The sequence below is a fragment of the Ochotona princeps genome, chromosome 4 (assembly GCF_030435755.1).
Source record: "Ochotona princeps isolate mOchPri1 chromosome 4, mOchPri1.hap1, whole genome shotgun sequence".
NCBI lineage: Eukaryota > Metazoa > Chordata > Mammalia > Lagomorpha > Ochotonidae > Ochotona > Ochotona princeps.
The window spans coordinates 93088476-93113585 of NC_080835.1; the positions used below are offsets into that span (position 1 = coordinate 93088476).

General features: G+C 44.6%; 1 protein-coding gene across 2 annotated transcripts in view; it reads left to right on the forward strand.

Annotated features, from left to right (window-relative positions):
- Positions 1 to 25110, forward strand: part of SORL1 (sortilin related receptor 1) — a 169188-nt gene that overhangs the window by 82190 nt on the left and 61888 nt on the right. For both annotated transcript variants that reach the window (XM_004584985.4, XM_058664017.1), the window contains 10 exons: positions 3778 to 3956; positions 5266 to 5452; positions 9272 to 9400; positions 9858 to 9943; positions 13961 to 14133; positions 15125 to 15256; positions 16224 to 16315; positions 17438 to 17684; positions 18325 to 18463; positions 23338 to 23511. In XM_004584985.4, coding sequence (XP_004585042.2) covers positions 3778 to 3956; positions 5266 to 5452; positions 9272 to 9400; positions 9858 to 9943; positions 13961 to 14133; positions 15125 to 15256; positions 16224 to 16315; positions 17438 to 17684; positions 18325 to 18463; positions 23338 to 23511 — 1538 coding nt within the window. The remainder of the gene's footprint in view (positions 1 to 3777; positions 3957 to 5265; positions 5453 to 9271; positions 9401 to 9857; positions 9944 to 13960; positions 14134 to 15124; positions 15257 to 16223; positions 16316 to 17437; positions 17685 to 18324; positions 18464 to 23337; positions 23512 to 25110) is intronic.

Genomic DNA, 25110 nt, shown 5'->3' on the forward strand with positions numbered 1-25110 from the left:
AACTTAAAAAAAATTAAGAGATCCATTTCTCTGATGGATCTTAATTAAGATCCTCTGTGGTCCATCTTAAAACCTGAGCAGGTAGGATTTTTATTAACTTCCTGTGGATCTTGGTTTTCAGTTTTCTGTTTGCAGGTTCTTTTGTTGTAGGAAAGTGTTCTGAATCCTGTTTTTGACCCCCGTTATCTGTCTGACTTGCCTGATGCCCTATACAGACTTGGTGTACTCACCTTCCAGATTGTTACCCAGATCACTGACAGACACGCTGAGCACTGTGGGACAGAGGCTTGCTGTGGGCTGAAGTCAGACCATCCATCAGTAGGCTAGGGGTTTGTTGTGTGAGCAGTGAATTTTATCTGGCCGTGTGATCTGAGATCTTCATGAAGAAATAATGTTCTATGTCATCATTCTGTTCTTTAAGAATTTCTAGGAGTAAAGGGAATAGAATCGGTCTATTGGACCCTTCCAACAGGCACCCTATCCCTGGTTGCCTCTTTTTTTTTTTTTTTAGCCAAGATGCTCCTTGTTTTGTCATCTGTGCTGGAGAATCACCTTTTCTTCTTTAGGGAGAAAGAAATATTTTTCCTTTTCTATTTTTTTTTTTTTTTTTTTTTTTTTTTGTAGAACAGAGTTATGCGTTTGAAAGACCGAGTGACAGAGAGAAAGAGAGAGAGAGAGAGAGACTCTTCCATCTGTTTCCCAAATTCCCACAGTAGCCTGTCCTAGGCCAGGCTGGAACCAGGAACCCACATCTCTGGCTAGATCTCTTAGAAGAGTGGTAGGAGCCCAAGTCTTTGGACCATCATCTGGCACATTAGCAGGAAGCTGAAACAGAAGTGCAGAGTAGCCAGCACTCTGATCTGGGTGCAGGTGTCTCAAGTGGTGGCTTAGCATACTGTTGCACAATGTTGGCTTTTCATCTGTTCTTTAAGATAACTTTTCTGTAATTTTTCTAGAGCTCATTCAAAGGACTTTGCAATCATTTTGTCTTTAAGTCTTCTGCTTCCCTTCAATTTATTTTGTGATGGTTTCCCTTTAACTTTCTTGTGTGTTTGTTTTTCCATTGATAATATATGTTGTTATTGGTTTTGTTGGCTCTCAGAATAGTGATCCCATCTTTTTTTTCTAAATTCTTGCTAGGAATCCAACCCATTCTCCCATAAATTTACCAGTTGTTTGGATAACTTGAAACACAGTTTTTGATTCATTTTGAACTGTGTCATCTGGCTACTGTGCCCACCTAGATGAATTACAACTAGAGTTAAGAATGACAGATGACTGCTGCTTTGTAATGCCTTTAGCTCTTGGTCATATGACTTTCATCTTGAATGTATTCTTTAAAATTCTGAGTGTGCAAGAATCTTTCTGTGCAGCCTCCTCTTAGTGCCATGAGTTGGGTATCCCCACTGTTGCCCCATCTTACAGCATCTCTGGTTATGTTATGATGCTATGAGTATTATTATGTGGCCTTGCATTCTCTGGAGAATTTTTGGCCATGAGATTATGTCTATAATTTTATGTAAATGACTTGAATTCTCTGTTCTTCAAAGCTGAAGTCCTTCATTCTCTTCCAAGGTTTATGAACAAAAGGAAGAAATGATTTGTTTTCTTGAAATGTTTTTGTCACTTTCACTTCACCATCACAGTTTCTTCTTTAGGTTTCAGAATTCAATTGAAAAAAGATGTTCTCTTAGCTGCTGCAGTTAGTAATGTGCCCATCCTTTGCCTAAAAATTCTGAAAATTCTGTTTTCTAATTCAGACACAAGGCTGTGTGTAGAAGTGCAGCTGCTGGTTAGCCTCATTAATAAGTTATTTTCAGAATCCTCCAGGAACCTCTTGAGAATTTAGGTGATTCATTTCCTGAGGTTATCTTGGGTTTGCGGAACTCTTAAATGGAATTAACTTGGCAATGTACAAATAAATGGACTTCTGGCTTTATCACAGAGCAGGCAGATTCCTGCCATCATGTCTGGTTAGTAAGCCAACGCTACAAATTCAGTTTGCATTAAAAATGTTCCTAAGTTTTTGCCTCATCACATTGGTACAAGGAGGAGAATGAATGACTTCACTTATCCAAATATCTGCTTCAAACTTGGTGTAAGTCAACAGCTTATTAGCCAGATGGGAACTTCTAGCAGAAGGAGTGGAAGAGTCTCCCAGCGGTATTTGCTTCGCTGCTGCACAGTTCCACAGCTTGCTGTAATTCCTAGCTTTCTTGCAGAGGTGTCCGTTTTAGTAGTCTCCATAAGCGAACAAGTATTCAAATTGAATGATGTTACAAAAAGCTTCCTTTGAATATTAGAATCCAGAGAGAATAGAAACAAAATTGTGTAAACTTAAGAAAGATGGGGAAAATGGTTTTGTACACAATGAGCGAGAGGCCCAAGGGTTCTGTGATTCTAAAGAAAGTTCTAAGTAATTGGCCATGTTGAGCCTCTTGCCAGCTGGGTGAGGAAGCCAGGTATCACACAGATTTTCTTTTTTTGCTTTGCGCCCTTCCCCATTTATTCTTCTTCTTCCTCTTGCTTGTCTGCCATACAAGAGGCAATTTAAAATTAGTTCAGTTGCTTAAGTGCTGATTATTTTTGCAAGCACTTGCTTCCTTGCTTTCACAAGTTTCTCAGAACACTTTTGTTCTAGCTTTTTGCTTTTTAAATTTTAAGATCACTAAAGGTAGAAGCATATATGTGTAATCTTCATCTAGAGTCATCAATTGTTAGGATTTTTCTATCTTGCCTTGATTGTATCATATGTCTTATGTTTCTGTCCCTCCATCTACTGTTTTAGTATTTGGAAAGTAAAGTTGCGTATGTCATGCCCCTTCACAACTTACTATTTAAACATCTATCTCTAATAAGTAAGTCATAATTATAATGTCAGAAAATCCACATGAACTCAGGATTATTGATGGATTGTTTTATCACTTTTGCTATATTAGCATCTGGCCCCTTTCTTTTCTTATTTCAGGATTCTGTCAATCCTGAAGAGTCCTGGGTAGAATTCACATATTGCAAATGTGTTTGTACTTTACCTTCCTCGATTAAAAACCTCCTGTCGGTAGTGTTTCTTTGATTTTCATGCCCTTGGTGCCTTTGAAGAATCAAGGACAGTGATCATAGGAAATACCTTGCCTTGTGGAGTAGTCCCTAAATGGTACACTGTTCTCTGCTTTATTAAGGAGACACATAATGTCTGGTTGCTCTGAGACTGGTGTTGCCAAGTTTGGTTAAGGTTACAAAACTGTCAGGTTTTCCACTAAAAAATTACATTTACCCCCTGTGTAGAGAATGGGACAGTGCCTTTAGACTCTGTGGACTTTTTGGTCTCTCAAGTAGCTTTTGTATCTGTATCTGGTGACTCCTCACCTGATATGGTCATTACTTTGGAGGATTACAGAATGGCAAATTTTATCATTTCTTTATTGTTTTCAATCTTTGTTAGGTGGTATTCTGTATTAATGTAAGGGAAAAAAAACTTCCCTTTTTCAGTTCTCTTATCAGAAACCCATGCCCTGTTTCCATCAGTGGTACGTTTGTTACCATTGTTTTTCTCTTTTGTGATAAAATTTTTCTAAGTATGGACAGCTGGAGTCCCACCAGGCTGGTTCCGGTGTCATTCTGAAATGACTGTATTTGTCTTTGGAATGTCCTTCCTTTCTGGCAATCTCATATCAGCCGTGTTTCTAGGCGGTCCTGGTTGCTGTTACTGTGACTGTGCTCTCAAAGCCTTGTCTGGGAGCCTCTCATTACAAGGATGCCTTGCTTGCCTTGGGGCAGGTACAGCACCAACGAAGGAGAGACCTGGAAAGCATTCACCTTCTCCGAGAAGCCAGTGTTTGTGTACGGGCTCCTCACGGAACCTGGGGAGAAGAGCACCGTCTTCACCATCTTCGGCTCCAACAAAGAGAATGTCCACAGCTGGCTGATCCTCCAGGTCAATGCCACCGACGCCTTGGGTGAGCTGCTGTCTCCTGGCCCCTTTCACATGGATACTTATTGATTTCTTGTGGGCAGAGCCCCAGCTTAGATATTGGGTACTTGGATGAGTTCATGATCCATTAAAGGAGATGGTCACCTACAAGTTGGTGAGAAACCCACGGTAGTGAAATAAGATGGACTGCCTTCTCGGAATAGGACAGTATTTATTCCATAGGTCTTCATTTTCTTGTGCAGTCTCTGCACGTAGTAGTTTTAATTTATATCTCCGCTGAGAATGTGGGTGTTTGAATGAATGAACAACACTTTCCTAAATCAGAAGTTCCAGGGGTCAATGAATGTGCCTTGCTGTTTGTAAGACAGGGTACATCATGACACTGGATTCTCTCAGTCCCATCTACAATCTCTCCACGACCTGCTAGACACAGGACATGCAAGGAGGCAGGGAGACTGAAAACTTCTGGCATCTTCTCCCTACCTCCCCACATTAACCTGCCCATTCCCAACTCTGCCTTGGCTGCATCATCCCATCTGTCTGGAACACTCCTGTGCTTGCTGTTCTCCCCCTGTGATTCTCCACTGGTTGAAATCCCGCTCAGGTTTCGGGATGCAGCATGTTTGCACTAATACCCCCCCTCCTCTGTGTACCCAGAAATAAGCATGCCTGTCACACCTTTAATGATAAATTTGAATGATAATATCTGTACTCTCTGTGCATCCCCTTAAAAACATGAACCTATGCATATTTTTATGCTACCCACTAGATAGCCTGGTAGCCTTCCAATAGAGAAGATCTACATAAACAGACATACTTTGCACTGAATGTAGCTAGCACACTGCTTATATTTCTAAGTTGACTGACGATGCATGTTGTCTTGCCATCTCTCACCTTCTTTTCATGAAAATCCTGTAACTTCAAGTGGGGCAGGTGGATTGTCTACTGCTTTGGGAGCCATACTGCCCATTGTCCACACCACCTGAGGAAACAGGCAGGGACTGATACCTCTGTCAGAGGACTCGACCTTTTCCTAATGCCTGCAGAAAGAAACACCTCTAGGTGCCTGTTTCTAAAGGGAACTATCGACTGTCCTAAACTAAATTCAGAAACTTGCGTGGTGCTGAATGATGACTCGCCCTTTCCCAGCTTTCTCGGATGGATATCTGGGTTTCAGGTGGTAATTATTTGCATGCATGCGGCCCAGCTTCAGAACTGGCCAGCTGAGGGCTTGGAACAGCTTGTGAGGTCAGCAAGATAGACTGGAAATGGTGAGACAGGAAATACTGTCTGGGCCCACCTCTCATGCTCTGCACTGGGTTTCTTGTCCCCAGGCGTTCCCTGCACAGAGAATGACTACAAGCTGTGGTCTCCATCTGATGAGCGGGGGAATGAATGTTTGCTTGGACACAAGACCGTTTTCAAAAGGAGGACCCCGCATGCCATGTGCTTCAATGGAGAGGACTTCGACAGACCAGTAGTCGTGTCCAACTGCTCCTGCACCCGGGAGGACTATGAATGGTAAGTTCCTCTACGGTAGTTGAGCCATCACCAAGTGTTTTATTCATTTAGCAGTTTAGGGGGAAAAGACAAAGGCGTGGACCCTTCTGCTAAGGAGAAGAACAGAAAGGAACAATGACTGACTAAGTATCTTTTATGTGCCAGAAATGCTAGGCACTTTTCCCCCTGGTTATCCTGCTTGGTACAGCCGTGCAATGTGGTAGAGGTGTGACCAGTCGTTTGTTCAGCAATAAATAGCCCTAGCATTTCTGTCTAGGAGAGCAACCCAGGAATGGAAGTTTCAGAATTTTCTGTTCTGGGTAACTCCTTTTCTTTTGGACCCCTTTTCTAAGGGGATTTATACCTTTGTCTGTAACAAGGGCTTGATAGTATGTGTATTTTTGGCATCATTCATTATTCCCTGAGCAAAGCAGCCAGGGTCCTGCTGAGAATGCTGAAGGTGGAGAAAGTGACGTGGGAGGAAATAATTGTGACAGGAGATGAAAAGCAGCAGGTGCCTGGAAGGGGCACTCTGATTAATGAAAGGAAGAGGGGGGTTGTGGTTTACTGTTTGGGAATCAGGAAGTTTCTGGAAGAAGCAGTGTTTGAGATTTGCTTTAAGGCAGCCTGTGAGTGTGCGGAGGGAGTGCCCTGTGACCCTGTGCCAACAGTGTGCCAACATGGAGGCCGAAAAGTGTTGCTGGGTTAGCTTAGATGCTTTGCTGGGTATGTGAGATAGGGTACCGAGTGGAAAGGAGGCTGAAAGGAGAGGGCACACTGGGAGTTGGAACCCAAGAAGGTGTGCAACCTATTCTGTATAGAAGAGCGGCCTTGGAGAGCTTTTGAGAAGGGCTGATGGTCAGGAGAGAGCTCTACTGGGGGAAGGCGGTTACTGCATACCAGGGCTTCTGACAGTTCTTACAGTTGTTCACCCAGCAGACAGTAGTTATAGGTTGGTCTGGGGCAGAGCTCAACTTGAGCCGGTGCTGAGACACAAAAGATCTACAGTTTGCTTCCAGCAGCCATGCTTACCTGGGTTAAATCAGAAACTTCTCATGTGTTCTAGATGAGAAGGTGCTACAGGTATTCACAGCGTCTTAGGCCTCATAGCCTATATGGCTTGTGTGCTCTCTTGTAACTACTCTGCTGTGCCCAGGCCGGCTTCCCTGGAAGTAGAGGAAGCAGGTGGCAGCATTGCAGGTGCATCACAGCACCAGTCCCTGGGACTTCTGCCTTGGGGGTTCTGGTGTTCTTCTAAGCTTCATGTGGGTGCTATTGCTCTGCAGCCTGCGCTGTGAATACCAAAGCTTAGACAAGAGAGGACAGTCTCCTGTTCCAAGATCACAGCACAAGTGTCTGAGTGGTGGGGTTAGCCCAGTGCTCTTTGCCTTGCTGTGCTCTCCTAAGCTGTCATGGTCATCTGGGGAGTCTTGGCCTTGTGTGGTCCTCCCTGGACTGATTAGAGTATCAGTCACTAAAAAGGCTTTGTTCCCTTTCTCTCCCATTGTCTGATGCAATCTGTATAGGTGACCTCCACCCGCAGGTTTTGCCTTCTTAAATGCAACCAACCAGGGATAGAGCAGATTAGGAAAAAAAAAGTTATACTGCAGGCTATATAAGATGGTAGGATGATTGTTCCAGGAATGTGGACTTCAGGCTATCTCTACACAAGCTGTGGCTACTGAATAAAGTCAGGCTGTGGCTCTTGAAAATGTCCTCTGGTCTTGGACAATGACAGTGAGCAGGGAAATGGCTCCAGCATGGATGACAGGAGTTCAAACGAAGATGAGACTGAATTTGTAGTGTCTGCCTGTCGGTTCAACTTCTACTAATCGATGGCTGACTTTAAGACTAGGTGATTTCAATAGCCTTTCAGACTAGTTGCTGGCCCATGCAGTCCCAGGTCACAGGAACATTTTTATTTTTATATCTTTGTGCTTCCCAGTGTTGCTAAGGCATGGGACTTTCAAAATCTTGACTGTGCCTCCTAATAAGCAGGGTATTTTATATTCTACCCCATGGGAGTATACACACAATGTGTGTGCTGAGATGTATAATTGAAGGTTTTATGGGCCAGCATTTCCTTTGACATGTGGGATACATTGTGCAATCTCCATGTCTTTTGGGGAGGGAAGGAAGCTGGTCTTGGTGTTTCTCAGTCTTCCAGGCCATGACCTCTCTCTGCAGAAAGCTGTCTGAGAAGGGTACCTTGTAGTTTCAGGTGTAGGAGGAATTAGCCCAGTCCCTAAAAAGATGAAAGCAGCCATTTGGCAAATATGATCTGATTTTGTGAATGGGACCAGTTTGATGCAGCAATAAAATTAGTGTATTTTGAACAGTGCTCTATAAATTGCAAAATGTAGATTATGATGTGAAACACACAGACTACTGTGTCCTGTGTCTGCATTACTTTATTTAGGAAATATTTAATATGTGTTTTGTCGAATTAACTAGAGTAAATTAAGCTTCTCTGGTAAAGCACTTGAGCATAGGAAAATCCCCTTGGATTATAGAATTTGAAGCTTGAATAGGGTCTGGAGAAGTATAACACAGCTGCATTTTATTGTTTTGAAAGTGTTTATTTCTTTCATTTGAAGGGGAGAGAGTGTGTCCTCCCATCCACTGGTGTACTCCCCAGATACGTGTAATGTAGTCAGGGATTTCCCAGGATGAAGCCAGGCAGAGCATTGATTTGGTGTTCCCTTGTGGGTGGCATTGTCATCATCTGTGGCTTTTCCGGGTGTGCCTGAGCATGAAGCTGGGATGGGCAATGGAGCTGGAACTGCAACCCAGGCACTCGGACATGGAGTGCAGGCATCCCCTGTGGTGTTGTACCACTGCACCAAGTGTCGGTCCTAGCTGCCAGGTGAGCTCAGAGAAATCACGTAGTTGAGAGCAGAGCTGAGAAGATTCCACAGAGGCCTCCTTCTGCCCACTCTGAGCTGCCCATTGAGCGGGGAGATTTGGCAGATGTGACTCCCAGGTCACAGGCAGTCTCGAGTGAACATTACTGTAGGATGGGACACTCAAGCTGACTTAGATGATATATCAACAGTCTTCAAAATCTTGAATCCTTATTCAAAATACTTTGTTTTAAACAATAATACATTTTTAAATTTCTCCTTTAATTGTTGTGAAATAGCAAGGAGTGTCACTGGGTGCTTGTAATCTTTTACTATTTATGAATCTCTTTTAGCAAAGAGAAGGCAGGCTCAATGCCTTAGAATGGAGAATTGGACATAACTAATATTTAATAGTATTTTTTGAAGGAGGGGACAGTGTTGTGGCATAGCAGGGAAAGCCATTGCCTGTGTTATCAGCATCTTCCATGACCGCCAGTCTGACTCCTGTCTACTCCACTTCCAATCCAACTCCCTGGTAATGGCCTGGGAAAACCAGAGGAAGATGGCCCAAGTGCTTGAGCTCTGCACTGTGTGGGGATTCAGATGAAAGGCCCGGCTCCTGGCTTTGGCCTGACCAGTCCTTACCACTGGAGGAGTGAATCAGCAGATAGGAGATCTCTCTGTTTGATCCTCTTTCTCTGTAATTCTGCCTACTCAGTAAAGAAATAAATCTTTAAAAATACTATTTGGTTTTTACATGATAATTTGTAGCATTTTGCATATGTATGGAATATCAGGAGTTTTCCAGTTGCAATGCTGATGGAAAGCTGCTACTGAAGACGTATTTTAGTGCAAAAAAGTGAGTGTTCTTTTATAGTGCTGCGTTAAGCAAACACAATACAGGAGATAGAAAGAATGGTAAAAGTCAAGAGTTACTGTGGAACTGCCTGGAATGTGTGAACCAAATGACCTTAACAATGCCCAATTATCTTTTCAGTGACTTTGGCTTCCGAATGAGTGAAGACTTGTCGTTAGAGGTGTGTGTTCCAGATCCAGGATTTTCTGGGCAGTCGTTCTCCCCTCCCGTGCCGTGTCCTGTGGGTTCTACTTACAGGCGAACCAGAGGGTGAGTGTCAGGAGTGCTGCTATGTCAGGCTCACAGGAATATGCTTCTAGATAGAGCAGAGAACTATTGGGAAGCCTTGCTAAACCATGTTCTATAATTACATGTTAGCAGGTTGCACATAGTCTGGGCAACGTTTAAACTTTTCTACATTCAGTGATCAAGAAAGTGTTAAGTCTGTGACCTTCTCTGCAGTCATAAATTCCAGAAGGAAACATCTGCAGAGGCATTTATGGAAGAAATGTATTTAAAAATCTTGCCTAGGATTGTGCACTGGATGGCTTGCTTTGATCTGAATGATAGCGACAATGGCTCAGGAAGACTAACAGGCCCACTTCTAGATCTCTTGGGAGATAAATAGACTGAATCTGTTTTCTGGGTACAGGAAATAGATCCCAAGTTGGGGTGCCTTCATGATTATTCTCTGATGTTTCTGCTCTCTTGCTTTGGTGGGTGACAGCTACCGAAAGATTTCTGGGGACACCTGTAGTGGAGGAGATGTTGAGGCGCGACTGGAAGGAGAACTGGTGCCCTGTCCCCTGGCAGGTAAGCGAGGCGGTTCTCCCCTTTGACTTCTGGCTCACGTTGAAGCCCAGCTGCAGGCTCCTGGCTCTTCCAACCCAGCAGAGAAAACTCACAGAGACATTGCAGAGGTCCCTTTTCCCTAGCCTCAGTATCCACACTGGATTTTTGCATAGCCTTTTCTGTTTATAGGAATGGAAAATATTTTGCGTTGGTTCAGGGTTTTTTTTTTTTTTTTTTTTTTTTTATTTTAAGGGCATTCCCTTTGTTCATTGAGAATTATTTCCCCAGAAAATATGTTGCTGTTAGCTCTGGGGCACTGCGGGATGTTTGCAGGCCTGTGTGTGTTCCTTGATCTGTTCATCAAAGTTGAGTATCAAAACACGTATGAGGCAGCAAGGAGCTAAGTGGTCTGTTTCAGTTTTGTCACAATTAAGCTTTAATGGAATTGTACAGATTTTAATGTACTTTTTTGCAGGTTGCCAGTGCAGTCCTTTCATCAGCCCAATAAATCAGATAGTATTGGTTCCAACTTTCTAATGATTTATTTGCTTATTTGAAAGGCAGAGTTACAAAGAGAGGAGAGACAGAGATCTATCTGCTGCTCACTCCCCAAATGGCTGCAGTAGCTGGGGCTGCATCAAGCTGAAGTCAGGAGCCAAGGGCTTCAGCTGGGTCTTCTATTGCTTTCCAGGGCAGAATTAAAGGATTTACTTAAGGAGTCACCCATCCAGTAAGTGACAAAGTTAACATTTAGGCTCTGAGCCCCATGCTTGTCACTGGACTTCACATGAAAGAGTCATTCTCATTATTTTAGGTTAGCAGGATGCCTATTCATGAAGAAAAATGTCTTTGGAGTGATGACACATGCTGTAAAGATGTAGCATGTTCCAGGCATGTTTTAAGTTGATTTAGTCATGCTATGAAGCGTTCTGGTATTTATAATGTTGCCATGAGGTTCCACTACCTACCGTAGGGCTTGTATTAGCCTCCGCTCTGACTGTTCTGTTTATTCACTGGGGGCCCTTCTTTATTTGCTCTGAGCTCTTCCTCCTGCTCACAGATCCCATGCCTCTCCGTGGAGGCAAGAACTTGATGCTGCCTGCCACAGCAGTGCTGCTGCTGCTGCCATGGCCTGGACCGGCCCCAGCACTCTGCGAGGCTTGAGGGAAGTGTGCTGTCTTCTGCAGACAGGGCTCGCGGCTTGCCTGCTTGCCTTGGCATTTCTCACGCTAAGCTTGTTAGTCCCTTAATTTAATCTTCCATCATTACCACAGTAATTAACATACCTCACTGTGGAGTCTCGCAGAGAAAACACCAATCCCGCAGATTCCATCAAATGAGCAGATAATATCCAAATTTCCTTCTCACAAGAGCTTTTACTGACAAGGGTTTGGTTTGGGGGTTGGAGTGATAGCCCTGAAAGGGCTGGAGTGCCTACTTTGGCAGTTAATATTTGTAAAGTAATGAGCAAGGGACAAAACAGGTTGTGTTTGAAAGCCTTCTATACTGGCAGGAATGGGAAACTGACAGGAGAAGACTGAGCAGACAATGAAGTGGAGAAATCTCATTTCAGTATAGGCCACCTCCTGCAAGTGAAAGAAGGAAAAAGGGCATGGTATAGCAGGTGGGATTTACAGAGAAAGGAAGAGATGGTTCCCCAGGGCTAATGGGAACCATAACATCTGTGTAGCGATGAGGTCATCTCGGCATCTGGAAGGACTTTACAAATGCAGTCATTTTTCTTCCTTTACAATTACTGTAAAAACACACATGTCCAGACTGTGAGGAGTCTGGCCAGGGTTAGCCAAGAGTTCTGTCCTTTTTTCAGGTAAGTCCTGAGACACTTGCTCCTCTGTGCCTACCCCTAAACCAAGTATTTCTTGGCGTAGGCTCTGTGGCAGGGCACTCATTTCTTTGAAGAAACAAGTGAGTGCTGGGGTGAGCCTGCGAGGTGCTGGAAAAAGATGTGGGCCTAGGGCTTGCTTCTGGCAACGTAGCCTTTGTCACTTGACTCCCTCCTCCCTCCCTGAGAATCGCGATGGGAACATTTTCTAGAAAACGGAAAGAAAAAATTGGTTATCATGTGGATATTTTTGAAGTTCAATGAGACTAGAGGAAAAAGAAGGCAAACTTTTACTGTATTAAATTGTTTGCCACATTAACATTTTTTTTTTTTGCTGTTTTAAAACGTTTAGGTATTTACTTCTATAGAGATATGGATTAGGGAGAGAGTCAGAGAAACAGAGTGAGATAGACAGAGAGCTCCCACCTGCTGGCTCATCTGCCAGATGCCTACAATGGCTGGGGTTGAGCCATGCTAACTCTGGGAACCAGGAGTCAGGCCAGATCTGCTGTGTGAATGGTCTGGGAATCTAAGTGCTTCAGTTATTACCACTGTCTCCAGTTATGGGCAAAGCTAGCTGTGCAGTCTGCTTACTCTGATACAAGACATGATGTCTAAATGCCTACCCTTCCATTTACCATTTGATGCATTATTTATATAGAAACTTTCATACAGAAGGTACCTAAGTGCATGTTCTCAAGGAATGAGTGATAAGGCAGCCCGGGCATCTAACCAGGCATACATATTTGCATCTTGGTCTCATATGCCACATCCTGTCAAAAATAGATGCTCTTCTGTAAGCATTTTTTTAAAAAAACAACTTTTCTGTGAACCCCTCAAAGGAGATGATGCAATAACAAATATTTGGTTAAGATCACAGACTCAACAAGTAGCGGTTGGGTAAAGTCAGAGTTGTGCCCTGTGACATGCTTGGGTCCAGCTTCTTCTAATGCTTCTTTCTCTAAAGCCTTCTCCTCCTTGATGTGGCAGCAGTTTCTCTGAGTTTTACCTATGTTGTCTGTTCTCTCCAAGCTTCTCTGGGTTGGTGCTTGTTCACCCACTTGTTGTACAAGATGTTATGCAGGTAGGGATAGATGTGGCTTCTGATGATGACATGCACAGGACATGGGGCAGTGTGGAATGGCCATGCCCTGATAGGCAGCCACCCCCAGGCAGCTCTCCACGCTAGAGTGGATGCACAAGATAAAGGTGCCAAAGCATTGCTCATCTCCTCCACTGTGAACGGATCTGTCTGTGGATGGAGCTGTGTCCTCATTCAACAAGGGAGAGCACTGGGCTTCCTGCAGTGTACTGATTGTCTGATGTTAGGTGCTCTGGGCCAGGGTTTCTAAATCTTGAAAGATGATAACATTGGTGTCTAATCCTGAGAGGCAGAATGGCGCAGTAACTGCAGCATAGCCTTGAGGTTCAGAGCGCAGTTCTACCACTCCCTGGCCACATGACCTGGAGTGAGTTACTTAACCTCCTTGGTGTTAGTGTTTGCATTTGTCAAGTGGAAGTTATTATAGTTAATATAATTCTTCCATCGCACAGCTGTTAAGAGGGTTGAGCAAGGCCTTTCCTCACACTAAGTCATTGTACAAGAATCTGCTAGGTGCAGGGAGTCATTGGGATAATGATGTTGTGAAACATTTTGTAAATGATTTGGATGAAATGTAGTATTACCAGTTAGAGAATCTTAGTAGGTTGGAATGATTGCCATCTGCCATTGTGAAGAACATGAGTGAGTGAGCCAATCAAGGAGAAAACTTAGTTACAAGTCTTCCAGCCACTGATGGTCTGTGTTGGATGATGCCATCATAATGAGGGAGAATCAGGTGACTGGTGTCATTGTGCTGGGGAAGTGTGACTTGACACCTTTCAGCTGAGCTCAGCAGTGTGGCTCCTGAAGCGTGCATTCTGGAGATTTAAAAAACACAGCAGGTAGAGTACTTACAGGTGAAAAGATAAATGCGCTGGAGTTAAGACATGTGCTGAAGGCTGCAATGTGACCCCACTGCACACCTTCTGAGTCTTGATTCCTTGCTTTTTGACATGATTTACTCCACCTCTCAGGCACCCTTCCCCCCATGGGTCTAAAGAGTTTTCCCATGAGAAAAGAGTAGGCCAGATGTGTTGTGACCTCAACTGCATCTCCTGGGTCTGATCTGTTGGGTGTGTTGTGTGTCTGACAGAAGAGAACGAATTCATCTTGTATGCCATGAGGAAGTCCATCCACCGCTACGACCTGGCCTCAGGAACCATGGAGCAGTTGCCACTCACTGGGTTGCGGGCAGCAGTGGCCTTGGACTTTGACTATGAGCACAACTGCCTGTACTGGTCTGACCTGGCTTTGGACATCATCCAGGTGAGTCAGCTTTTGGTCTGTCCTTGGGGCTGTGCCTTACCAGTGCCCTGTGCTAATGAACTTTAAGCAGAAAGGTTTAAGGAAATGGATTAGAGTTTGTGAGTGGTAACTCATCTCGGGGCTGGCAGATGAAGCGCACTTTCTTTTCCTGTTAACTTTATCTATACAGGAAGGATAAAGGAAGCTGTGTGCTGTTGCTTAGCTTGTAAATGAGGTCTCCTTTTCCTCATTTAGGATTTAGAGATTATTCATGTAGGAGTTTAAGTCATTTCCTATCGTGCCGACTGCCTATTTAGCATCTCTCTTGTCAAATCGTGGTCCAGTAGTGCTTGCTTGAACCATAGCTCACACCATTATCTACTTGAGCTGTTCTGAACACAGACCAGAATGACAAAGTCAGCATTTTAGCTCCTTGAGCAGGCCAAGTGGATAGATGTGTGCTGAAACCCATGCATTTTAAAGAAGGACCACAATCTTCATTCCTTGTCTAATCTCATCCTTCAGATAAGCAAACCCACCTGCTTTGTCTAGATTCTCAGCCCAGTAGACATTTTACAATGCCTAGGCATTTAGGCCAGGCGTGGAGTAGTTGTCTGAACAGTAGCACCTGACAACTGAGAGTCTCTCAACAGGAGGAGGACAGTGAAAGCAGACACAAGTGCTTAACAGCAGCAGCAGTCAGTTGAGTTAATTTTAAAGGCAGACTCATGAGTGTCTGTAACCTCACTGTGATGCAGGACGTAGTTTAGTGGTATTTCTAATGATACTGTGAAGGCGTATCAGTTCTATTTAAATCAGGAAGCCATAATAGATTTGGGAAATGCTTTCATTAAAATGAAGCTTTGTGTGTTGGGAGGCCTAACTGTTAAACAATGCCCTGTCCCACTTCCAGTCCAACCAGTTGGATAAAGTTGGTTCCTGCCCCTGCACTGACTGGGAAGAAGGTTGTTTGAATATTTCACACCATGTATTGCTCTTGTCCTCTCCTTAGCGCCTTTGTTTGAACGGGAGTACAGGACAAGAGGTGATCATCAGTTCTGACCTGGAGACCGTAGAAGCTTTGGCTTTTGAACCCCTCAGCCAGTTACTTTACTGGGTAGATGCAGGCTTGAAGAAGATTGAGGTATGTGAATTTTCCTGTTGCTCTTGATTAAGTGAGCAGGTGGAGCACCTGGGTTTTGAGCTAGGTAGACACAGAGGTAGGAGCCAGAGGGTCAGATGATTTAGGACATTTCCAGAGATTGGGATCAGTGAGCCTTTGGAAGAGGGATGAAAAGGGGGATGGTGTCAATATGATGAGCTGCTACGGAGGAGCATATGTGAGAATAGGGTTCCTGGGTCTGTCGGAGATTTCATCAGGATACATGGCTGAAGCATAGAATAATAATATTGATAATGCCACAGCATTGGAATAATGCTGTAACACCGTTAGTCTAGGAGTTCTGTCATCAGAGTGATGGTGGTGATGACATGATTACCATTAGCATTATCCCTCACTTCACCTGTCTGCAACTTTGCTTCTCAGTAACTGACTATTACTGTGTATACCAAAGATAACGAAATGGAGATAAATGGGTCTACCTCAGCAAAATCATGGTCTCCAGGACCAAAAGCACAGTTGGGAAGGCAGGGCTGTCACGGGATATGGCAGGAGCATCAGGGAGAACTAGGAGATGGCTTGCCCACTTGAAGCAGGGGAGGGGTGGGGTCATTGTGTAGACTTAGCAGTTCAAGGCTGGTATATGGAGACTTTGATTTGTGAATAATGTGGAGTCTTTGGTGGCTATGATCATGGAGTGGCAAGGCTAGTTAAATAAGCTAATGTGGATTATTGAATATTTAACTGGCCTTTTTGCAGGTCTGATTGCACTTAGGACTTGGGACTCATGTTTTTGTGTGCTCTGCCATGCATTAGGACAGTTGTCACTTAAGCCAGAGGAGGGAACAGTTTCCTGGCCGGGTTTGGCAAGGGATTAAGCAGGTGTAAGAGGGAGCTTGTCTGTGGCTAGGGTTGTGCAGGAGACCTTGGCCATGACAACCTTCAGGGAGTTTCTCCCTCCATCCTGTCCTTTTGCCTGTCTCTTTACCAGGTAGCTAATCCAGATGGTGACTTCCGACTCACAGTTGTCAATTCTACCATGCTTGACCGGCCTCGGGCCTTGGTCCTTGTGCCCCAAGAGGGGTAAGTGTGCGTCTCTCACATAAGGAAACCCCAGTCCAATACTACAAAGAATTCTCACAAGATGCAATCTGGTATGTAGTAGAGATCATCTAGTAACTGAGACTTTGGAAGTCCTAGTGCAGCCACCACGGTCAGGTAACTCCCTTCACTCTTCATCAGAAAGCTTCAGAAGCTCTTGAGGCATCCATGTGTCTTGCACCTGTGGGGTGTTTGCTAAGAAAAGGCACTGCTTAAAAGAGTGTCACTGCTACAAGGGCATCCCCGAGACGGTGCTCAGGCATGCACGTGGTGATTTCTATTAGTTCATTAACTGAGAGAAACATAATGAAGAGGGAAGCTGCATTAGCCTTTCTAGCCTTGCCCCTCGTAGCATTTAAGGCTGAGAATTAGCACTGTTTTTGAAAAGAAAATTCTAGAAGTACTACATATACCTGGTGGAACTATTGAAAAAAGAACAGAAGTTAATAAAAATGTTTTTTTGTGTGTGTTTACATTCTTCAGCTTTCATGCCAAATGCTTCCTAGTGGAAATCATGGTCAATAGTTTCTTGTGTCTCATTCAGAATTGTTTTGGCCCATTTTGAGAGGACATCAAAAAGTTCGTGGACAATGGAAGGAAAGGTGTTTGTGTTTGTGCAAATAATTCTGAAATCCATGCATAGGATTTTCATAACTTTCATAAAATTTTGTAAAATTTCTCCATGAACTTTTTGAAGACCCCAGTATAAGCATTATCCATAAAACACAAATGTATGTGATTGTTAGAATCAGAGTGTGTTTTCTAATCTGTACTTTTTCAAAAAGAGAAAGACGTATCAATGTTTATCTCATTTTAGCACAAGGCATTTGCAAGAAATGATCACTTCCTCTATTCAGGAATGTGAGGGTTAATATACACATGTACATTTTCTTGCACATTCTCATTGCATAATTTGATTTTGTCCATCTGTAGATACATGCCAGTTGAGGAATCCCTAGGTCAGGGGATTAGGTTGTTTCAAGCATTGCAGTTAAAGGTTGTGATGGTCTCATTGTTCTAGAGGTCTCTCTTCCCCGTGGGGTGGTCTTTGAGTCCAGTGTCTCTAGCTTTGATGGTACGAGTGGCAATCCCTGTCTTGACCAGGATTATGTTCTGGACTGACTGGGGAGACCTGAAACCTGGGATTTATCGGAGCAACATGGATGGTTCTGCTGCCTATCGCCTCGTATCAGAGGATGTGAAGTGGCCCAATGGCATTTCGGTGGACGATCAGTGGATCTACTGGACGGATGCCTATCTGGACTGCATTGAGCGCATCACCTTCAGCGGCCAGCAGCGCTCCGTCATCCTGGACAAGCTCCCACATCCCTACGCCATTGCTGTGTTTAAGGTGAGAGTCTATCTGCAACCTTACCTGGCAGCCTGCCAAGCAGGTGAAGAGCACGCTGGGGTCCAGAGCCTGTTACTCTTGTGTTTCATAGAGGTGCTGTTCAGCTAGTAGAAAATTAGCTAAATTCTAGATTTGAGATCCTTCCCTCTGCCCGTGCAGAGGAGTGCCACACAGAGGCACTAGGGGCACAGGCTTCCACCTCTGTTTGTGATTACAAAGGTTCTCCGTTCAGTGTTGGCGGCCTCGTTTCAAGGCACTGTCTTCATCTCCTGTGCGGATGAGATTCACCACTTCATTGTATCATGGTGATTGAGGCTGAACTCAGCACCACCTTCTGCTCTGTCTGGACAACACAGACCCACATGATGAAAATCACCGTTCCTGTATTGGCAAGCAGTTTGCAAACCAGGGGGCGAGGCTTGTGGTCAGGATGACTCCAGTGCTTCTGAACTGGTTGGTTCCAGACAGCTCCTTCCCGGTGGCTAACTGGCAAGATTTGGATTAAGTCACCAACTCTTGCATCGAAGTGGAGTCCTGACCAGGCCAGCCATTCAGCTCTCCTGCATGGAGGAACTCTTGTTCTAATGGACAGTGTCAGTAAAGGACGAAAGAACTACACTAACAACGGTTTTCTTTTCAGAATGAGATTTACTGGGATGACTGGTCACAGCTCAGCATATTCCGAGCTTCTAAGTACACCGGCTCCCAGATGGAGATTCTGGCCAGCCAGCTCACAGGGCTGATGGACATGAAGATTTTCTACAAGGGGAAGAATACCGGTAAGGCGGAGCCTCTTGCTCGGTGTCTGCCGAGTTGATCTCAAGGAATGGGCTGCGTGTGGGCAATCTCTGCTTCCAGCAGCCTCTGGCAGCCTGCGCCTTTGTTGTCACGACAACATGCACATTATTTAATTTCTTCCTAATGACATCTTAATTTCTTTTCTAATGATACACAAACAGCTGGAAGACAGCATGTTTTGCCTGCCTCAAGTGCTAGTGCTTGGTGGGTAATTACACCCTCCTCCTGCCCTTGGCCCTTTACTGATTGGTGTTGGGGCCACTCTTGCAGCTGGGAGAGTCCCAGCATGTGCCTAATGCCCATTTGGCACCCTGACAAGGCACGGCGTCATGCGGGGTGCTCTGTGGTTGCTGCCTTGCAGGGCTTCTGCCTCGTTCCCTGGTTACCCAGATGACCCATCACTTTTATTTTACCTCCTCTGTTGCAATGCTGGGTGTCTTTATGTGTTGTTTTAATTAACCCCCATGAAGGAGAAGGTTGTCTTTAATGTCTCCTCCATTTTAACAGTGTCTAGCACTTTGTAACTATTCAGTTCCTGCTTGTAGAAAGAGGAGATGGCAAGGAAGAGGGTGACTTGCTGTGGGTGTGGACAGTTGCTGTTGTAAGTTCTGTGGAGTGGGGCTTCAAGATCTGCAGGTCAGGACTTTGAGCTGCTGGCGCAGGTGGCTGGAACTGTTCAGTGGAAAGCCACGCTCCTGGACTGCCTTCTGCTTCTTTCCCAACCATGCAAATGATTTTTTTTTTTTTTTTTTGCAAAGATGAGGGTGTTTCCAAGACTCTTCTCTTGAAGAATTGTCCTCTTTATCTCAGCAGGATCACTAGGCATCCTTGCCTTGATGGACAAGTCACTAGGCTTCTGAGCTGAACTAGAATGGTGATTCTGTCTCTTGGTTCTTGGCCAAACCTGTGCTAAGAGACAATTGACAGGGGGAAATAACATGGTAACGGATAGCATTGTTGTCCCTTTGGGAGCCGTGATGGGATCATGAAAACACTCTCAGAAGACTCAAATATACCCTTCAAATGTTAAGGCTGCTCTTGTTGATTTCACCAGCCTACTGTGAGATAGATCAGCTAATGTGATGATCCGTGGTTTACAGATTAGGGAAGGAAATCTAGGGGATTAAATAGCTTTTCCAAAGTGCTGTCCCTGGTATAAGAGCTGGGTTGTTGTTCCAGTATTGCTACCAAGTGGGAAAAGTTGTCTGTTAGAGGAGGTGCCTTTTTTACAACCGGGGAGATGAGAGAATCTTTATTTAAGTTATAGCTTCAAACCTGGAATCTCTTGGTCTGTGGGCAGGATGTTACCCATCCCTACTGAGCTACCTTGTTAGCATGCAGAATGGATTTCCAGCAGTTTGCTCAGTTATTTCCCCATCTAGAAGAATGGGTCTAGTTGACTGTGATACCTGTAAGGAAGCGTGAGCTTCCAAATGAATTGCTGCGTCCAGGGGGGAGGGCCAGTGCTCCCAGATGTGGGCTGTGCAGGATCAGTTGGGCCACTGCTTTGATTCGGTGGTTGCCCTCCTTTGTTCCTTTGTCCATCTGCCTTTGGGAGCTTTTTATCCTGTCTTGGTTGTGAGCAGAATACCTACAGGGGAGCTCCTGCCAGATAGGAGCTGGAGAGAAGTGTGTGAGACAGATCAGTTTAACCTCATGTCTCTGTGCACTGTAAGCCTCTTGGCCTTGACTTTGCTTTTCTTAAACTGAATTCCTTTTTAGGACACTGAGAGGGTGTTGCAAATTCACAATGCATGTTGGTTACCCCTGGTGCCAGTTAATCTCTGCTCCTAATGTTGCATATAGGACTTTATAGTTTCCAAATATAAAAGAATGATGAAGCTAATAGCTACATGTATGAAAGGGTTGTTCCGTTGATTAGCATCTTACAGTTGTATTTTGTGGGGTTTTGCGACCTCCCTTAATCTGCCCAGGTCCATGTATACTATTAATATTCTTATTTCTATGGGTGAGAACATGAAAGGTTCAATACTGAGTGGTAGGAATTTGAACCATAGGTGAGTTGACTTCAAAGCTTGAACCTCACTCAGTAAAACCATTAGGCTTTCAGTCATCTCTTATGCCTTGATCGTATGGCAGCAATTTAGAATACCAGATTTTGATTGATGCTGCTTTGTAATGAAAAGTTTTTTTTTTCTTTTTATGGAGCATTTACTGGTTTGGGATATTTATTTGTAAGTGAAAGCTTCTTTTTAATTCAATTAACTTGAAAGGTAGAACAAGAGCAGTAGTAAGAAAGGGAAAAATCTTCCAGCCATTGTTTCACTCCCAGTCAGGGCTGGATCAAGTTGAAGCCAGAAGGTCGAAAGATGGGTGGCAGGCGCCTGAGTGCTTGGGCTGTCGACTTGAATCAACACTCTAGGACGGAGTACAGTCATGTGAAGAGGTGCCACAGTGCCCACCCCATGAATACACGTTGTATGTGGCTGACTTTCAAGTAGTGTTGCTGGGGTTTATTTTTCAGGAAATGTGTTCTTTCTTTCCAGAGGTTGCTTTGTTCAGTGACGGACGTTTTCAGTTAGTGGTGTTGTGAGCCCCTGTGGTTCTCCTAGGGAGCTTGCAGTGAGTGTGTGCCTTATGAACAGTGCAGGGTGGGTGCACCTCACTTGGGATGTATAGATCCTTCAGTGATATAACATTTTGGGCTCCCAATGTGATTCTGGAGGAATTTTCCAGAGGGGATATCTGAAAATATTCAGACTCTTTCCAGAGAAGGAATACATCCTGGGGCAGGGTATTCGGTCTTCCAAGGGACGTCTCCCATTTGTTCTTCACAGCGGGGATGGCAGGTTTTGTATGGCACACATTTCCTGGCAAGACAGTGGCATGTCTAACTCTGCTGAAGTTTCCTTGCATCCTGCGCCAGGTTCTTCTGGATGCAACCCTCCCATTTTCTGTTTTCTGACTTCATATTAGCCAACATACTCCTGCTCTCTCTTGCCCTTTCTCTTCCCTTTGCTCTCAGTGACTAAGCTGGCCCAGTCTAGACTTTGCTCCTGGATACCTTATCTCTCACTTTTCGTACCTCTTTACTTGGGTCACCCTCCTGAAACAGGACACCCTCTTTTAGATCCTGTATGCTTGGAACTTGCTTGTTTGGATAGGAACACTTGTTCTTCGTGTGATAATGCCGTTCATGGTGTTTTAGACATAATCTCTGTGAAAGATTTCATCCTGTGATTAAGCATATTTAAATAACCCCTGTTTCTGTTGCTCAGTCTCTTGGAACACCCAGTGACATGTTGTCATTGAAAAACAAAGAGCATGTTCCACACCCTTGTGGAAGTGCTGTCATTCATGGTGCCTCCTTGTTGGCTCTGCCTCCCCTCTTTGTAGCCGGTCCCTCGTGTAACCAAGCTGAAAGAACAGTTTATGCGCAGCAGATTGGTGAGGGTGCCTGGAATTTCTGCTCAGGATGAGGTTGTTCTGCTGTTGTAATGAAGCTGTGGTGGCTAATTGTGTTGTTTGCTGGAGCTTTTTCCATGTTCGTCTTGTGAGTGCGTCTCTTTGAGCATGCATATTTCATCTGTTTGGCAGTAGTTCTGATTAACTTTAGTTTCAAAGCTAATGTTGCTGTAGCATTGTCCTTTTTACGTTTAGTTGTAATAACACTTAAAAACAGAGGAGGCGCTGACACACAATTACAGTGTACATGTTTTACCTTACAGCCCTCTATCCCTGGCTCAATTCTAGGGTCATTCATGGACCCTATATTCCAACCAGCAACCTAGGGTAGACACGGCTTAGGTGAGCTTTGCTTCGTGGAAGTCACTTAACTTCCATAACTAAGTGGGGGTGGGCGGATCTTGCCTAGGAGGTGGCACAACTACGGAGTCAGCAGCTGAGTATTGTCAAAGTTTTTGGTTTCTTTTCCATCTTCGTGGTGAGTAGCCACAAGCAAAAGAAGGTAACATGCATTTCACCATTTTTTTTTCTGGATCGTGTGTTGCTCTAGAGTAGTGCTCTTTCTTTTTGGCTGTTAAGAAATAGTGCAGGCATCCTCACTGTCCCGTTCTCGAGGGTATAGGAGCTGGAAGGCCATCTTTGTCATCTATCCCTGTCAGGCTCCTCCAAGTACGGAGGTGAGTTTTTTGGCTGTTGGCCATTAGCGGAGAAAAAGGAAGTATGAACGGCACTGATGAACATGTTCCAGCCCTTATGTGGGTTTAACTACATGTTTATAACTGATGAACAATCTGGTTGGTTCCTCATTTAGCTCTTTAGCTGTGCTCTGGCACAAAGGCATACAGAAGGGGGCACCTGGATTTTTGTCCCAGCCCAAGCGCATATGCTAATTAAGGGCTTTTGAGTCCTAAGGAACAAGAGCTGTCTCTAGCTGGCTCAAGTGAAGAGAGATAATTAGAACAACAAGGAAAGTAGTAAGGAGTCCAAAGTCGGGATGGGCATCTGGGTGAGGCTTGCGGCGCTGGAGCTCGGATGGCAAAGCCTTCCTTCTCATCCCATGGTTGTCTTGGTGCTGTCTTCTCTCAGTGAGCTGACCTTGTCTCTAGTCTCAAATTGGTTTCCCTGTGGCTTTGACTTGCACGAAGTTTTGGCTCGCCGCGTGCCACCTTTGACACACACTCCGTAATACACACTTTCTTCATTTCCAGTAGCCAAGTTTCACATTCCAGCAAGCACCTCTGTTGCCTGGCTTTTCCCCAGGGCAATGCCAAGGAGGTAAGCCTGTGAGGCAGGTCAGACTGGGTGGGGGTCAGCTACTGGCACATCATCATTCTGAGCTTCTCGGAAAGACACAAGGTTCCTGAGGTCTCCTCCTATGCATCATACTAACCCAGATGCTGTGAAATTAACCCACATGTCTTCTCTGTAGGAAGTAATGCCTGTGTTCCCAGGCCATGCAGCCTGCTCTGCCTGCCCAAGGCCAACAACAGCAAAAGCTGCAGGTGTCCAGATGGTGTGGCCAGCACTGTCCTTCCTTCTGGGGTCCTGATGTGTGACTGCCCTCGGGGCTATGAGCTGAAGAACAACACTTGTGTCAAAGAAGGTGCGTCCCTTTTTCTTTTCTGCCCTTGGCTCTGCTCCATGTTTCCTAACCTGTTTGAGTTAGTTGGGCAGAGTCCAAGATAAAAATCAAATCCACTGGATGCTTACAGATATCCTGTGGTATGGGCGCTTAGGGCTATGGTTGTCCATTAGAACAGGCCTGAGTTATGCATTTAAAGCGATAGCTGTGGCTTTTGGTTTAATGTTCAGGCTTTCGTTGGCTTTACCTGTCTCTTCTCCTCCTAGTCAGCCCCTCCCAACCAGATTCACTATGTCCTCATTGGACCTACCTGATGTCAGAAACTTGCCTGACTCCTTCAGACTTGACTTAGAATCCGTTCACTGCTCTGTAGCCCCAAATGTTTCTAACTTTCAGACCAATGTTTGCAGGAGGTTTCAAGCCATGACTTCCAAGCTGTGAGCAAGTGACTATGGCAATCTCATCTTCTTCCCTCCCCCTATTGAAATTGGAGTATGTAGATCTTAGATATTTTTCTCTGAGAGCCTGTTTAGTCTGTCCTTCCCCTCCAGCTTTTCCCCTTGCCCCTTCCCAGTCCCGGCCTCCTATTTTTGCCAGTGAGATAACCCTGTGAAAGGAGGCCTTGCCAGGAAGTGCCTGCACCCAGTGCCAGAATCCCTGCTTTTTTTTTCTCCCCCAAGGTCATATTTGCCTTGTAATCCTAAGCTTGTTTCTCTCAGCAGCCTCTGAGTCCAGGGCAGGGAAACACACAATAGGAGCCTTATAGTCCAGCTTTCTTAAGAAACACAAGTGGAAAAGTGATGAAACTTCCTTTCTGACAAACAGAATGCTTTGCTTCAGGTCCTGGGTATCATCTTAAAGTTGTTTGGAAAGCAATGGAGTCAACACTAAATTCCAACAGTAAAGAGAAGGCTTCGTGTTTTCTGTCAAAATCCTTTGATATCCAAAGCAGAAACCCATCAGTCATAGGTTTTTGACCCAGTTTACTAAACAGTACATTTTTGTTTCTGGGTAAACACTGCTTTGAAGAAGTCAAGAGCAGAAAAATCTCTTAATAAAATCAAAGGTTAATTTTATATATTTAAAAGGCAGAGTTAAAGAGACAGAGGGAAAGACAGAGAGAATATTCTTCTATCTGCTGGTTCACTCCCCAGATGGTCACAATGGCTAGGCTGGGCCAGGCTGATGCCAGGAACCTAATATTCCATCTGGGTCTCCCATGTGGGTGGCAGGGTCCCAGGTACTTGGACCATTGTTTGCTGCTTTGTCAGTTTACATTCGCACAGATTTGGATCAAAAGTGGAGCAGTTTGGACTCCAATCACTGCTCATATGGGAAGCTTGCATTGCAGGCAGTAACATCATGCTATACCACAGTGCTTCCCCTCTCCCTTAATAAATTTTAGTAACTCATTTGACTGAATATACATGGCTGTGTAAAACCGTATATAGTTTTCTGTTAGTGTCTCTGGAATATGGGAGAGTTGTCTCAAACACCCTTCCCCACCAATGGAGATAAAACTCCATGGCTGCTGAAGACCCTTACATTACACAGCATAGTATTGGTGTGTAACCCATCCCCATCCTCCTGTGTGTTTTCAATCAGCCCTAGGTTACTTAT